Below are 17,847 nucleotides of genomic sequence, written 5' to 3'. Positions count from 1 at the left end.
CCTAAATCTTTGAATTGATTAGCAACTCCCTCTTCTGTGGACCATAGGGATCTTCACAGGATCTGCCAAGAAATACTGGTCATTTCTTACTCATTCGATATGAATAGCATAATGCTATTGATACAGAAATTTTTCAGTGAGATGTCTAACCAGTCTGGGTTTTCTTCAACTATTTTATGGAAAAGAGTAGGAGTATTAAAATAGTAATAGAAAAAAATTGAAACTATGTTATTGCCCATTTTATTTTGTTTATTTATTTATGTCTCTTTGCCATTTCTTGGGCCGCTCCCACAGCATGTGGAGGTTCCCAGGCTAGGGGTCTAATCGGAGCTGTAGCCGCCGGCCTATGCCAGAGCCACAGCAACGCGGGATCTGAGCCACATCTGTGACCTACACCACAGCTCACTGCAATGCTGTATCTTTAACCCACTGAGCAAGGCCAGGGATCGAACCCGAAACCTCATGGTTCCTCGATAACTACTGAGGCACGATGGGAACTCCTTATCGCCCGTTTTAAAGAAAAGCAAACTATTCTGATCCACCTTTCCAATAGAAATGGAAAAATACACTTGTCAATCAGTGGCTATATCCATAGACCCCAGGCTGAGTGAATCTGCTTTAGCAAAGATATCATATCTGGTAATCAGTTGCAGTGATGGACAAAATTTGATCAAGTTTGCAGTACTCCACTGTCACCCTCCTAGAAAAGTGAATTAGATGCCACTACAATAGAAAATATCATACAAGCATACTTTAGATCTGAAATACAGCACTAATCTCACTCTTGGGATGCAGATTGTTTTATATGTATAGAAGAATGGGTATACTTTCAGAGGCTTCTACTTCATTTTCCCTACTGGCGACAGATCTTGCCCCAAAGGCCAGTAAATAAATGGAGGAGGTTGTGCAAACCACAGACTATCTATATTCCAGTTACTTGCTGTCTGAGGAAATTACTCATATGGAGTAATGGACTCACTATACTATAGTGAGTGCTTAAAATGTAGGCATAGTCTATTCTCATTAGTATATAGTTCCCTGAACAGATGACCATAGATCATTTAGTGAAGTTCTTTAAATGAGTAATTGTGGGCCTCCTTATACATGTACAGTTATTTCCATGCTGCAGAGTCTTTCTCCCTAGGGTCCCTGACTGTTCTCTCAATGAGTTTCATGTCTTGCAACTGGTTCAAGTAAAAAAACTGGGAAAGAAATAGGGAATTTTATATTAAACCAGCTGTCCCATGTCTCTGGACTAATAATCTCTCATTTTTTTTAATCTAAATTTGGAAATAGAGTTTTGAGGTATCCATCAGTTCTAGCCTCTCGGAACACTGTGCTCTTAACCAGCCCTAGCTTTCTGTGGATGAATCTTCTAAACTTACCACTCACTTTGGCTTATGACAAGTGCTGCAACTAGAAATGGCTTTGATTTGGGAAAGGGGAAAGAATCTTTTTTATCCCAATTGCTTCTAGTTGTCCCAGTGCTAAGATGCCATCACTTACATTGAACCTGGAACTGCAGAGAGCCAATACTGCTCTTAATAATAGTGTGCCCTTTGCAATAACACATTCCTTATAGCTTTTGAAAGAGGCATGTCTTCTAGGTCCTCCCATAGAACATGGGAAAGAAGATGGGAATATGAAATATGGGGGGAACCTTTTTCTCCCATGGAAAGGGACCTTCCTTTTTGGCCTTACATAGACTGTTTACTCAACAATCTCCATTTTTCTTTTTCTTTTTTTGGTCTTTTGTATTTTTAGGGCTGCACCTGTAGCAAATGGAGGTTCCCAGGCTAGGCATCCAATCAGAGCTGTAGCCACTGGCCTACACCACAGCCATAGCAATGCAGGATCCAAGCCACATCTTCGACCTACACCACAGCTCATGGCAACGCCGGATCTTAACCCACTCAGCAAGGCCGAAGATCGAACCCGCATCATCATAGATACTAGTTGGGTTCGTTAACTGCTGAGCCATGACGGGAACTCCAAGATCTCCATTTTTCTAAACCATTTAACACCTTCTTTCCCTGCTTGCCAATGGAATTATAATATTTTTGCCTCACTTACTGAAGGATATTGCTTTGTTCTTTCTTTCAGGGGCATTTTACTGTATTTGTTTCATCTTAGTGAGATATTATATCCTCTAATTTAGAAGGGGGATCTGACAACAGAAACAAGCTCTTATCCAATTTTAAATTTTGTCTTTCTTATCAGTCACCTTCAGAATCTAGTCACAACTGTGTTATCCCATAATTTTCTAGTTCCTGCTGGCTGGGTTCTGTAGCTCCACTGGGGAACAATTTTTTTTCCCTTAAGAAGCCCAGAATAACCTCAGGTGGGTTATATTGTACTGTAGCTATCACACAGAGGATAAGAGAGGACCTGAGAAGATTATAGAGGGGGTTTTATTGCAACTTAGTAACTCCTGTGTTACATTTAAGGATGGAGGTGTGCTGATTTTTATCAGGGAAGAGCAGTCTACTTCTACAGGCCCAGGGAGTTCATGAAAATCTGTATATCTAGACAGTCTGCGGACAATGACATTTCTTAGCAGATTTAGATTGGATTAGAGTTGTATTTTCTTTGGAACTTGACTGCTCTTGCAATTAAGTCCTGAGCCTGGTCTTCAGTTTACTCCTTCTCTCATTGCAGCTTAGGGCCTCTTCATATGTTACAAAGGTGTCCTCCACTTTCACAGTTGGTTTTTAACCACCAATTGTCAGTTCCAGTTTTAACTACTTTGTCAAGGACAATGATATTAATCACCACTTAATTCCTTTGAACCAAATAAAGCATTTCTTTCCACCAATATAAAATACCAGTACACCACTTGTGAAAAGTTTTACACTTGCACAGCTACCTTGTATCAGTAGCTCTCTGTTCTGCATGGGCCATCAGTGATGGGAATCTCTTTGCCTGCTCTTCAGAAGGTCATTCAACTCTTAAATACTATTTTAGTATCTGCTTGGGGGTCATTCCTGATGACAACTATTGTAGGTTCAGTTTTCTGGGATGCAGACACTGAGATGATCTGCATTCCAGAGGTTGGTTAGCGTGATTTTTTTCTTTTTTTCTTTCTCTTTTTTTTTTTTCTAATGGATGGAAAGAAAGAAATGTTTGGGTAGGAAACTGAGAGTAATAAAGTTTCACTGAGAGGCTCAGATGAGCCCAGGGGGCATTCTATAGCTGGGATGAACAATCAGTGCTGTTCTGAGTTGAATCATCAATTTGCCACATTGACCCAGTACTGGATTAGGGGTAGACCTGGGAAGAGATTGGTCCTTTCAGCCACATTCTTCATGGCGGGTGCTGAGAGTTGAAAGTTTTCTACCAGCAGTAATCCCTGAAGCTGTGCAATAAATCCGTTATGCCTGAAGAATAACCTTGGTGGTACAAAATTGTAATGTAAAGAATCTTCAGGATTTTGTTTAATAGAAGCTCTATTATAAATAGTAACTATAGGTTGAGACAACATATGATGTGAATGTATCGTATTAGTAACATCTAAACTTACATATAATTACAATAAATAGCCACTATTTACACTTGAGAAAGCATCTATCTATCTATCTATCTATCTATCTATCTATCTATCTATCTATGTCACAAGGCACATTGGTTATTTAATCTACAAACTACATCTAGAAGAAATGTGTATTTGTGGATGCTAATCATTCCACCTCCTAAAGAAACTGAACAGTCATAAATTGGCTTTAACCGAGATTATCTTGTGAATATCTTCTGCCTCTGAAATTCAGTTACTATAACATGGGTAAATTCCTTAATTATCTTTCTTTTGATGAATATACATGGATGTTACACAAAGATGTTTACATAAATGTCACCAAGAGAATCCGTACTATTAAGTGACATACATATTTATCCTTATCTTGAAAGGAGCAGTGCATGAAATCTGGAAAGTGCCTAATACATTTTTCCTTTGATAGTTCAACAACAGTTACAATTTTGAAAACAACATACTGACATTTCATTATGACTTTAGAATTATAACTAAAAGAGATTAGTTGATGTCTTATCTGATTAAATTTTGCTATGGAGAATAAACAGTAATTTTATAACTCATATTTACTTTTACAAATGTCACAGCTCAAAGTTCAACTAGAAATCATTACAGATTTGTTATCCGAAATGTTTCTTAAAAAAAAAATTTAAAAGGTGAAAACTAACAAAAATCAAGTGACAATGTGCTAAGTATAATGAGAGTTGTAAATAACAATCCTGATTACTGAGCAGATAATTTATGTTTATTTCTGAATATTAACTATACTGATATTCACTGTAATCCTCTTATGAGAGATTTTCACACTTTTTCTGATATAAATGACATCCTTTTAAAATTCCCTTTGGATGTCCACTTAATAGAAAGAGAGATTTGAGGTATTTAATAATCTGAACCAAAAATATATTATTTGACACTAGAGGAGAATAGGAAGAGGCATGCAAATGTTAAAACGCATTTATGAATCTCAGTATCCAATACTGCTGTGACTATTATACTACACAAAGTAATGTTTATATATTGTTTCATTTAAAAGCTTAAAGAATTGATTATTGGGGTGTATTCTGTAATTTTACAGAAACATAGATGTGGACATGGTCAGAAAATGATAGGGATTCTGTTCGAGTCAAAAGATCATAACATTTGAAACTGGGTCTCTTCTGAGTAATTTGTGAAACAAGGTTTCTTCAAATACATGATGACATTTCATGTGGAAAATAGTTATTCTAGGGAATTTAGAACTATATTATTCTAAGGAATTTAGAACTATATAATAAGTATGTGATCAAATTTGCAATATGTGACATCACTGATATTTTACTCTACTTTTAAAAAGGAAGTAATGCCTGTTTTCCAAGTCCAAATTATAACCCCTTTACATGGATGTTTTTCCTGGTTTCATGTCCTAACTACACCTATGAGGTATGTTATTTATGTATGCAAATAACTGAACTTTATTTGATAATATACTAAATACATATGTTTATGTATTTACATGTCTTATAGATTTATATATGATAAAATATATTTGTTTTGTCTGTAAATATAGGCATAGATAGAGATATAGATAATATGGATTTCAGTGTAAGTTATAGGCAAAGGAAAATAGAATATTCAACCACAATTTTCTCTGCAGAATAAAGTATATTTGTATATACACTTATTTATATTAAAACAAACTTTTACAATCATCATATAAATATCTTGAGAAGTTTCAGGATTTTATCATAACCAAAATGTTTGGAACAATGTCTCTCATTTGTTCATGAATATTATTCTCTTTTACGGGGTTGTTTAATGACTTTATCATATTTAACAATGAAATTATATTTGGGGAATTTATTTTTATTTATAAAAATAAGTGTTTGAAGTTTTTAAATTACCTAATTAATTCCAGAAGTAAACAAGTTACTAGATTAACCATAGACATTTGTTAATTTATGTTTTAATCTAATAGATTGGATCATGGATTAGTTTCACAGTCATGACACAAACATTGCCAGGTAAGACCTAGGTTTACTGATAATTAATTGAAGTAAATCCACCTTTAGGAGAAGTGGTTTCTGAGAACAAATTGCTATAGTACTAAAACTAGGCATGTTTGTACAGGGATTAGATGCTTTTATTTTTATTTTGGATTTTTTTAGCAGTATTAAAATTTATTGGAACATTATTTACTATGCATCTCTATATAATTGTGGTTTAATCCAGGCTAGAAAAAAGCAGTCCAAATATATTTATTAAGCAACAAGATTTTGTTAAAAAAAGCAATAACAACAGCACACCTCCCTTGAAACTCTCTTGTGCATGTGCACAGTCTTGTATGTACTGTATCTTCAAGTATTCATACATGTCTGCGAAGGGAAGGCTAGGATCATGAATGTATAATCTTGAATGCTGGTCATTTTAACACACAAGGAAGTTAAACTGCAATGAACTGCATGTATTAGAAGGTATATATGTTATATCCATTTCACCCTTTCTTTATTTCACTGTACAAAAGTGTGGATTAAAATTAATATAGTTCATCACACACATGTATATATATATATATGTGTGTATATATTTATAAAAGTATTTTATATGTATATAGAAAACCATCATCAAAAAATTCAGATATTTTTAAAAATTCCTATTGGAGAATATTTTTTGGCAGTGGGATATAAAAATATAGATTTATTTTGTTCTCTATGTAGTTTTTATGTGTATTCAACCATGCAATAAATATTGATTGAATTCATATCATGCTAGTCAATAAATATGAGTAAAGAGAACTGTGCAACATTTGAGAAATATTTTAAGAGCTATATATGTTTTTTTTCCTAATGTAATAATTAGATTAATTATTTCCTTTTTCTTCTAGTTGGGATTTTTACGCTTCTGATCAGTATCCAGATGTCTTTGTGGGCACAAAAGAAGCACAAGAATTATCTAAAGAAATTCAACTCTTACATACATAGGAAATCAGCAATGATTCCATTTATACTGTGAGAAAAAAATGTCATCTTATATTAAAAAAAGCAGTATAAACTCATTAAATCAAACTTGATCAAGGATGTATGTCTACTATGTTCCAGAAATTCACACACAACAGTATTTTTGCTTTGTATAAATATAAAATGGAAGAATCTAGCTGAATTTAGAGAATATACTTGAGACAAATGAAAAGTAGAAATTATAGATATGACAAATGAAAAATGGCACCCAATGTTTGCAAAGGATTTATTCTTTGAGATTTTCTTTATTAAATATTTAATAATACTATTTGCTTGAGACAGTTCAAAAATCTGAATTCTAAAGTAAATATTTTAAGTTGTAACATTTAAATCACTTGAATTTTACATATTATTTGATAGTAATTATTTCTTTATTGTTCAATATGTCATGAGAATTTCTTTTTTTTTTTTTTTGTCTCTTCTGGGGCCGCATCCACGGCATATGGAGGCTCCCAGGCTAGGGGTCTAATCGGAGCTGTAGCTACCAGCCTACACCAGAGCCACAACAATGCCAGATCTGAGCCATGTCTGTGACCTACACTACAGCTCAAGGCAATGCTGGATCCTTAACTCACTGAGCAAGGCCAGGGATCGAACCCACAACCTCATGGTTCCTAGTCAATTCGTTAACCATTGAGTCATGATGTGAACTCCTGAATTTCAAATGTTTTATGCTAGTAGTTCAATTCCTTGTGAAAATTCTACCTATAATAAAAGGAAACATTTTTTAATTCTTGTGTTTTCTCAAAGCCTGTGTGTGTATGCATGTGTATGAATATGCATGTGAACAGCATATATATTTTGACAATAACATGAAAGATTTTACATAAGTTAAATATATATTAGATAAATATTTATAAGAAATCTTAGTTTCTTCATATTTAAATTACAATACTTCATATTTGTTAATTTCTAGAGACTTTCCAATTATCAGATCTAAATATATCTCTCAGATAGACACATGTACATATATCAAAATATCCTCATTAAGGCCCTTAGATATACACATATATGACAAAATATCCTTAATAAATGTAGTGTCTATATGCATTCTGTGGATGTTTATTGTTAGTATATATGACCAACTATTCAAGTAATAACAAAAGCATACCTTTAAAAGCTTTATTATCATTCCCAAATGCATAGTATTAAAATATCTCATGAGATGGCAACAACAAAATTTAACTCACTAATATTCATTTGGCAAAATGGCATAGAGTAATAATTATCTGTTGATGTAATATCCTATCCCAAATATGCTTCATTTTAGTATATCTCCCAAAGAGTCCATATTCTCACTTTATAATAAGATGCCCTTACATTCTTACATTCTCAAGTTCAAAAATTCTTGTGCGTGTATTTTCAACAACTGTGATTTTCATATCAATGTAAAAACTATGATGATTATTAGCAACTCATAAATCCCATGCTTTTAATGACGACAAATTGGCCTTTCTAATTTAAATGAGGTATGTATATACATGATATCATAAAAATAATATAGGATTGATCAAGAAGTTTTGTAGTTTGAAAAAGGAACTATTTAAATGCTATAATCATCCACATCAACTGGGAAACAGTCCTAAGATACCATCACTTATCATCCAAGTTTTCCTACTCCATATATTGGTGGATTTATTAAAGGAATTAAATAGCTGTAGGCACACAGGAGATGAGAGGAGAAAAGGGAATAAAGTGGCCCCTGATTTAGACAGTTTGCTTATTTAGAAGACAATATACTTCATAAATAGAAAACAAATCATTGGTAGAATTAATTGAAATTAATTAAAAATGTGTATGAAAACAATATTAGATGTTGTCTATGTTCCTGTTATTTTATCCCTCAGCTACACGGGATATAAATCATGGACAGCACCTCAACAGGTACATGCCTGTTGAAAATTATAGGCCCTGGTTGTATTAAATATCTTGGTTCACATGACTGGTCTCATCTCAGACCATTTCTCCATTATAATATCTTAGAATGCTTTTGCTCTCTGTTTCTATCACTTTTGCAGGAAAAACAAACAAAAAACACCCAAAAGTTTAAAAACTGAAATATATTATTACTGGTTGGTATATAAAAATATACCATAAATATTTCTTCTGAGAAATGCATCGATTTGTGAAGTAATGCTCGATGATATCTACATAGATTGAACTATCCACTGGTTTTACTTCTTGTTTCATAAGTCTTTTCTACATGTCTATACATGAACCAGTTTACAAGGTCATCAAGAGAAGGAAACTACTCAAAGAAGACCAGACCAGGTAAGAAATGAGATTTTCACATAAATCTGCTACTCATCAAAGCAGAAATAACTATATCTCTACCAATAAAGGCCCCATTCCAAACAAAGGATGTAAATAATCTTAAGCAGGAAAGGAAAAATATGATCCAGATCACAGATCTTAGCTTCTTTTCCAAATCACTTGATTTACCAATTATGATCTCGACAAGCTACAGTCTCACAGCTGCCATTTGGAGTATAAGAATGGTAGCCAAGAATGTGTTTAAAGTTTATGAACATAATTAGGCATTCAAGATTTAATAAATTAACATTAGAATTTTATGACAGATACTAGATTTGTGATTATGTATAATATTAAAAAGAAACATCACAGTTAAATTAATCTAATCGTTGGTAGATACTCTTTAAATAATTGTTTGGAATAACACTTTTTCTATCCAAAAAAAAAACTGTAAACAATGTCTTTAAAATACCACATATTAATTTCTGCATATTTCTTATTAAAATGTAGCTGGGGAGGGAAAGAAATCAAAACAAAAGCTAAACAACAAAAACTGAATCAGCTGCTACACCACCCCACATTATCACAGCCCCTTGCTTCTCTCCCCCTCCTTCATCATTTCACCTCAAGCTGCTACTTTAAAGGTGTTTTGGGTTTGTTTGCATGTTTTTTCATAAACTTCTGGCTAAGTTTGGATAAAAATAGACCCTTAAAACCCTTAGGGCATTTTGTATTTTTAGCAAAAGTTTGTGGAAACAAACATTATTTTCTAACTGTTATGCAGACAAACACAATAATTTTAAGCAATTATCATTTCTTAAAAGAGAAAGTAAAAATATAGGAGCATCAAGTTTTTGAAATCCCTACAATATACTCATTTCTAAAATGTGCATGTTCAATCTTACTTCTCTATAAAAAATGTTATGCCTAATATTGAAGGGTAATCAAATCATAAATTTCAACATTATAGTTGAATATGTTATATATTGACCTTTAATCTTCTTCCAGTAATTAAACATTTTCAAGATGTTTTAAGTTCAATTTTAAGTAACTGTCGCTCAATATATGTTAAATTTTAGCAGTTGATATATTTCAATTATAACATTTGACTCATAAAATAAAATGACCTGTGAATCAATAATGAGAGCTCCTTTTTTTATTTTAACAACAACAAAAAAAGAAAACCCTTGTGGTTGCTCCTGGATATTAGAGGTGATTATAGCAAATGTTACTTTATAAGTACAATTAAAGGCATTTATGTAGCTTCTGCATAATGATAATAATTAAAAACCATTTATTTTAAAGGCTGCTTAAAAGTTAATTTTCACCCAGGTGCATATTGAAGCCTATAATTAGCCTTCTTTCAGAGGAGGTTTGATCATGGAAATGTACAAAAGCATTTTTGGAGGTAGATGTTCCCTGCTAAAATGAAATTTTGGTTCTTAACTATAGTGTGATAATGGTGCTTAAAACACATAAGAAAAAAATGCTCAGAAATATTTAAAAAATAGAAGTATAGTCATAACACCTATTTTCTTGAGAATACAGAAGATATATTTTCATATTATTCAACTCTGAGAACTGACTGGTACCTAAAATTTTTATTTTTTACATCGAATATAAGAAATGTTCACAACAATCACAAAGCACAATTGTCTGAGTATCACTTCATCTACTGACCTGGAAATCAATGTTGTTTCTATGATAAATTCATACAATTCATTCCTCCACTATTAATGACCTCCTACTGGCTATCCATTCACCAAATAGCTTATTTTTCAAGAGCTCTCTTCTACTTCCTAGTAGAATCTACAAGTAGAGGGAATGGCTACACTTTAATTATCTATTGTTTAATTCAACAGAAAATACAATAGGATATATAATCCCAGTAAGGATTTTTTTTTTTTAATCTAAGTACTGTTACATTAAGAAGAATTTCTAGAAATAAAAAGTCATTTAGGACTTATTATTGTAAAATATCAGACATTAGCTAAGTGTTTTTAACCTGTTTAGATATGTGTTTTCTTATCTATAAAATTAGAATTTTGGGAAGTTCTCCCTGTGGCTCAGTGGTAAGGAACCCGACTAGTACCTATGAGGATGCAGATTTGATCCCTGGCCTCGCTTATTAGGTTAAGGATCTGGCGTTGCCGTGACCTGAATTGTAGGTCACAGGTGAAGCTTGGATCTGGCACTGCTGTGGCTGTGGCACAGGCCAGCAGTTGCAGCTCTTATTTAACCCCCAGCCTAGGAACTTCCATATGCTGCAAGTGTACCCCTAACAGGCAATAAATAAATAAATAAATAAATAAAAAGTAAAATTGGATTTTTGAACTAAGCAACCTATAATATCCTTTCCCTATAAATTCTTTCAGGAAATGGTTTTAGATTCAAATAACAGTCAATCCCACTGCTTCTATATTATATAACACCTGTGTTTAAATTATATTACAAATGTTTATTTTTTATATAACATAATTTCTAGGAAATTCTAAAGAATATTTATTGGTATTTGGTATCTAAAAAACAAATCTAGGAGTTCCTGCTGCGTAGCAGTGGGTTAAGAATCTGGCTTCAGCAGCTTGGGAAGTTGTGGGGTCTTGGGTCCAATTCCCTAGCCCAGGAACTTCTATATGCCACAGGTGCAGCCATAACAAGTAAACAAATGTACAAATGAATGAATAAGTGACAGATCTGAGGACTCCTGAATAAACAGGCCTTCTTCTTTCTTTGAGCCTCCTCTGAGACAGAAAATGAGAATATAACGATTAAATAAATGGGTGGCAAATTAATTTTAGTCTGTGTTCATTTTATATGGAAATGAACTGTGTGCTGTGACAGAGTAAAGAGTAACATGAAGGGCAGGATGAGGTAGATGGTGAGGTTGTGAATTTCCTCTCTAATTGGGTGACCTTTCAGCTGGCACTTGTATTTAGTCAGGTGAAGGAATGCTGGAGGAATATTTTAGACAAATATTATGCATTTATAAAAGGCACTGAGACAGGAAAACCTCAGTATACTTGAGACCAGCAAGTCATCCAGTGTAGTTAGAACATCCTAAGTAAGAGAGTCATTTGTGCTGGCTTTGGAAAGATAACAAGAGGACATGTCATGCACAGATCTTAGGCCAGTCTACATCTAATGTTGCTTTGATATATAATTTAAGAATATTCATTTCTGTCATAGAATACAGGATGAAGAGGAGTTGGAGAAGACACATAAAACAGAATCATGATAATTTCCAAAAGGATAGTAAAGACTTTATATTTTATTCTAATTGAAAGGAAAATTTTATGAAGGGCAATAAACATATAATGCAATCTGATATGCTTTTTAAAATATATTATTCTGTCTCTTATCTGGACAAATTATGGCACAGAAAAACATTTAGAAGAATCCAGTAATATCCAAGAGGAGGAATGCTTAACTATTACGGATCCTCTGGGTTTTGCTTTTGTTACTATTAGAAGAAATTTTAAGGATCCCTACCACCACCTATGGGACATTGTAGGTTCCAGGGAAGGACTGGAGTGAGGGCAAGATGGGGCTAGGGCTAGATTTAGAGTCTTAAAGATCCCTTTTATTGCCCTGAGTAAACAGACCAAAAACCATTTCAGTGTCAGTAAGTATAATCTCCTTTAGGAGTTAATAAGAGCTTCCCATGCCCATTCACATCTGGATTTACCAAAAATGCCCCAAAACAACATTTCTAGGTTAGAATATGTAGGATTTTATCAAAGCCTATAAACTTACACAAATGCATCTTTCCAAAAAGACTGAAAAGGCCCAAACTCTGATTTTTCCAGATACATGAACTAGACTCGAGGAAGGTACTACTGCAGAAAATTTTGATGAGTCCCACATACAAACAATTTAATAGGTACTGATCAGTCTGAATGGTGCAACCAATAAGACAAACTGTTCTGATCTTATTCGCTGTATGAGACTGCAGCACAAAAAGCTGAACACACTGAATGCACAAATTGCCATAGCAGGTTCAGAGGTGGAATAAATGAGTTCATCAACCTTCATTGAACTTTAATTTCTGATTTTAGATCCAAAGAAATCTCCAGTGATTTTCCCATCAACATCAATCAGACTTATTACATGCTAAAATTGTGATACACAGTTGACCCTTGAAAAAGGTGGGGGTTAACCTGCATACAACTTAGAGTCAGCCCTCCATCCTTGCAGATCTTACACATCTCTGGATTCAACCAACTACATGAAGACTGTGTAGTACGGTAGTATTTACTGCTGAAAAATATCTGTGTACAAGTGGATCCCTGAAGTTTAAACCCATGTTGTTTAGGGTCATCTATATATTCAAAGTTAGTGCTGTGCATCAAACACTATTTCAATATCAAGAATTTACCCAGAAAGAATTGAGACATAGGCATAATAATACATATGTATATTCATGATAATAATAGGCAGACATTAAGTGTGGGTTAAATGGATAATGAATCTAAAAAATCAATTTATGTTCTAGTTAAATAATAGAGTTATATGTAGTCTTTACAATATATATTCTGAAGATCTGTATTGGCATAACTAAACCATATGAGATGTTAAATAGAATGTAAAAATTGATAAACACTTATCCTATAGGTACTTTATGATACTAAAGTAATAAAGAAATAAACCTAAGAAGACAAAAGCAAATTCATTTACACAATATAAAGACTACCACAAAAGATATAAAATTATTGACAATGATTTTAAGCTAGGAGGATTAAAAAATACTTTTGTTTCATGCTTTCCAGATTGTTTTCCATAAACAAGTATAATCTACCATGAATTTTAAACTTTATTAAACACGCCATATTATTTTTGGACTGGTTCCTAAATGTTTTCCTTAGTATAATATCCAAACATATTTTTCTCATACCCCCTATGTTCAAATAATAACTGATCAACTTAACATGTATTGAATTTTTCACATAATTTTATGTGGCTAAGTTTCTGTATGTTACAATGCAATCATTCTTCATTTTACAATATCGACTCCCTTAATGATGTTCTTTTTTATTTTACTTTATATTAAAATTCACCTCTGTATAAAAATTGTGCAAAAGTATACAGTATTCTAAGTATAAATGTTTCAAACTGCATATACTCAGATTATTTTACAAAACAGAATATTCTAGCATCCCGGAGGGCCTGTCCTTGCCATCTATCTCATGCTACCTTGTAGATACTAACCTCCCAAAAGTAAAGCTAGTGTGACTTCTCATAATATAGATTAATTTTACAATTGCTGTGATTCCTTCTTTTTTTCTTTTTACTCAAAGCGTGCTAGGCCAATGGGGAACTTCAAAATATTTAGAGAAGAGTTAATACCTATCCTTCTGAAACCCTTCCAAAAAAACTGCAGAGGAAGGAGTATTTCCAAACTCATTCAATGAGGACACAACACCCTGATACTGAAACCAGACAAAGATATCACAAAAAAAGGAAATTTACAGGCCAATATCACTGATGACCATAAATACAAAAATCAACAAAATACAAGCAAACCAAATCCAGCAATATATTAAAAGGATCATATACCATAGTCAGGTGGGATTTATTCCAGGAACATAACAATTTTTCAATATTTACAAATCAATCACTGTGATTCACCACATTAACAAACTGAAGAATAAAAACCATATGATCATCTCAATAGATGCAGAAAAAGCTCTTGATAAAATTCAACATCCATTGATGATAAAATCTCTCCAGAAAGTGGGGACAGAGGGAAGAAACATCTACATAATAAAGAGCTTATAGGACAAACCCACAACTAACATCATATTCAACAGTGAAATAAGCCGAAATTGAAAAAGCTGAAAGCATTTCCTTTAACATCAGGAGAACAAAACGAGGAATGTCCACTCTCGTCATTTTTATTCAACATAATTTGAAAGTCCTATCCATAGTAATCAGCAAAGAAAAAGAAATAAATGGAATCCAAATGGGAAAAGAAGAAATAAAACAGTCCTGTCACTGTTTTCAGATGACATGATGCTATCCAGAGAAAATCCCGAAGATGCTACCAGAAAACTACTAGAAATCATCAATGAATTCAGTAAAGTTGCAGGATACACGATTAATACATAGAAATCTGCTGCATTTCTATACTCTAACAACGAAAAGTCAGAAAGAGAAATTAAGGAAATAATCCCAACATGTGGTAGTTTTCACTGTGTATTTGACTGGATATGTAGTGATATATCATTTGGCATCTAATTTGTATTTTTCATATGCTTAATAGTCATGTGGGTATCCTCTATTGTGAATTGCTGTTTGTCTCTTATCCAGAAAGCTATAAGCAATAATAAGGTTGTCTTTACTACTGATATGTAGGAAATCTTTCTATATCAAGTTGTGAGTCTCCTGTTTTATGTGTCTTCTCTCTGCCTCTGCTCTCTCACAAAATATTTAGTAGAGAAATTTTCAAAGTACATATAGAATGAAAAATATTTTAGACAGGAAAATTTATCAAAGATCTGTATTGGCTATTCAAAATGATATCCTGGTAGAATAGAAAAACTTTCCCTGAACAGCAATATGAACTTCAAGGAACAGAATAAAATTAACAAAACTCAAGAGATAAAATTTAACCACATAAAACCAATGAGCTTGCTTGTCTCTTGACAACAGAGCATCTATTTTGAGTTTGTAATTTAAATATATAAAGTGCTTGATCTTTATATTTTACTTTTAATTGAAGAAGTGATAAATTTGCAGTTTTTAGATACGAGAAGATTAAAAATCCTAATCCATCTCTCAAGTTGCAGACTTGCCAGCCCAGAACTCTGAATGAGCATAAACTCATTTGATTATTTCATATGTAAGAACTTATCAAAATTCAGAGTATTATATTCATAAAAATTAGTTTGTGCTGTTTCTTTATACCAATGAGTCTAGGACATAAGTCACAAACAGTGATAAATTCTACAACATATTTGCAACTCAAAATTAAGTTTTGGCTTTTTGATATAATTTTGAGTTCCAGCAAACTCAGGTACTCTGTGATCTCCAGGCGAGTAGCACATATATGATGGTCATTACAGCTACATTTTCACACAGTTCTCAAAGGACAAAACTATGTCTATATATTAACCTATATTATAAAAAATCAAAATATATAAATAGTTAATATTTATTGACAATCAGGCACTACATATTTTCATTTAATATGCCTCAAATCCTCATAGCTTGCCGAAGACACTGAATTTTGAGAGGGTACAGAGCAGTGACTTACCACCAGCGGTGCTTTCATCCCCCAGAAATATTTTACAATATTTGGGACATTTTTGATTGTCATGACTGGGAGGTTACTACTGGCATATACAGAGTTGAAGCCAGAGGTGCTGCTAAGCATCTTAACAATACACATGATACACTTCCTCCAACAACCCTCACATACATACAAGAAAATATTACCCAGTTAAAAATGGTAGTAGTGCTGACATAGAGAACCTCAGCTATATAGGCTAGATAACTTGTCCACAATCACATTGTCAGTAATTAGCATAGCCCAAATCAGCTTCTTCATAGACAGTATATTAGTTCAAAATATATCTCAAAAGTTATTTCTTAAAAGTATGTCATAAACTGTTCTTCTCTTTATATTCTTCCACATTCTGTGGCATTACTAAAACTACTCCTAGTTGATAATACATACTTTTGCAGCAAAATGGATAGGGTAACATACATCAAATGGTAATCTGGATATCATCTCTCCTCTAGTTAAAGCCATTAAATGGGTCTCCATTAACAATAGAATTAGACTAGTTGTTTTGTTGGGTTTTGTTTCTTTCTTTGATTTTGTTTTTGTTTCCTAGTTTTATAGAGCAATAACTAGCATGTAAGACTGTGTAAAGTTAAAATGTACAACGTGGTGGTTGGATACACATATATATATTGCAAAATGATTACCACATAAAGGTTAGTTAATACATCCATGGCCTCACTTAATCTTTTTTTGGTTTGTGTTAGTTTTGTGAGGGTGGGGTAGGGGGGTGAGGACAGTTAAGATCTACTTCCTTATAAATTTTCAAGTATATATAAGCAACCAGTTACACTGGTACACAGGTCTTTTCATAACTGGGTTGTAACTATCTCAATTCCTACTCAGCCAGAACCATCATTCCTATTTCCTCAATCATAATATCCATTCTATTATGTCTGCTTTCGTTCATGCATTATCTGTGTTTACACTACACTTGATTTCATCCCAAATTTTCTAATATCCAAGACTGAGCTCAATGTTTATAGTCTCCAGAAATTCTTTTCCACATATTTTCTCCTCCAGTAAGTTTCATCTTTTCTTCTTTTCTTCCTCTCTTCCCCTAATATCATGTGTCTATCTATTTATTTGCTTTGTTTTAAAGTTATGGAACCAAATTTAGGCAGACAAGGCTTCAAATCATGTCCTTATAAATATTAAACATATGATATTTGATAAGACTGGGATTTTTAAGTCTCAGTAAAATGAGAACAAATAACAAACTAAATAATTTTGGCAGACTATATTAACATTTTAAATATAGCCCAAACAAGGAATAAGTAGAGAAATAAGTCAGTGATATAAACAATTTTCTGGAATCAAAATAATAGTTTATTTTCCCTCACTCAATATCTGTAAGTTAATCAGCCTCTGCATAACTTAGTTTCTTTTTCAGTGAGGTACAGATATGCTAATTTACTCCAATAAATTTATTTTATAACTATCTTGTAGACCTCATAAGGGAAGGGTTTTGATATAAAGTTACTGTAAACTATTGTATACTATAGGAATTGTTATTTGGAAATTTTAATATAAATACTAAATCAAATACACACTGTACTAGTGTTTAAATTAGTTCTAAATACTAAACTATATTTAGCATTTACTAAAGTTAGACTCTAAATACTAGAAGAAGAATAATTTGGAAATTATAAACTAGTAAACTGGTTCCAACTATCCTGGGATGAATTATAGGGTAAATGAGGAAAAGAAAGAATTTAATCATTATAGATTTTAAAACATTCTTTTTTCACTATTTAATAATCATGGAAAACAATGTCACATTGTGATTA

At 32.8% G+C, this 17,847-nt stretch overlaps 1 protein-coding gene across 1 annotated transcript in view; it reads left to right on the top strand.

Moving 5' to 3' along the window:
- The window catches only part of TECRL (trans-2,3-enoyl-CoA reductase like), a 103,575-nt gene extending 96,995 nt beyond the window's left edge, over positions 1-6,580 (top strand). The window contains exons 10-12 of the mRNA XM_047799298.1: positions 4,863-4,948; positions 5,484-5,529; positions 6,390-6,580. Of these exons, the coding sequence (XP_047655254.1) occupies positions 4,863-4,948; positions 5,484-5,529; positions 6,390-6,517 (260 nt within the window). The 3' untranslated portion in view covers positions 6,518-6,580. The remainder of the gene's footprint in view (positions 1-4,862; positions 4,949-5,483; positions 5,530-6,389) is intronic.
- Positions 6,581-17,847: the final 11,267 nt, after the last annotated feature.

This window comes from Phacochoerus africanus, chromosome 10 (assembly GCF_016906955.1).
Source record: "Phacochoerus africanus isolate WHEZ1 chromosome 10, ROS_Pafr_v1, whole genome shotgun sequence".
NCBI lineage: Eukaryota > Metazoa > Chordata > Mammalia > Artiodactyla > Suidae > Phacochoerus > Phacochoerus africanus.
This window is presented reverse-complemented; position numbering and strand designations above follow the sequence as displayed.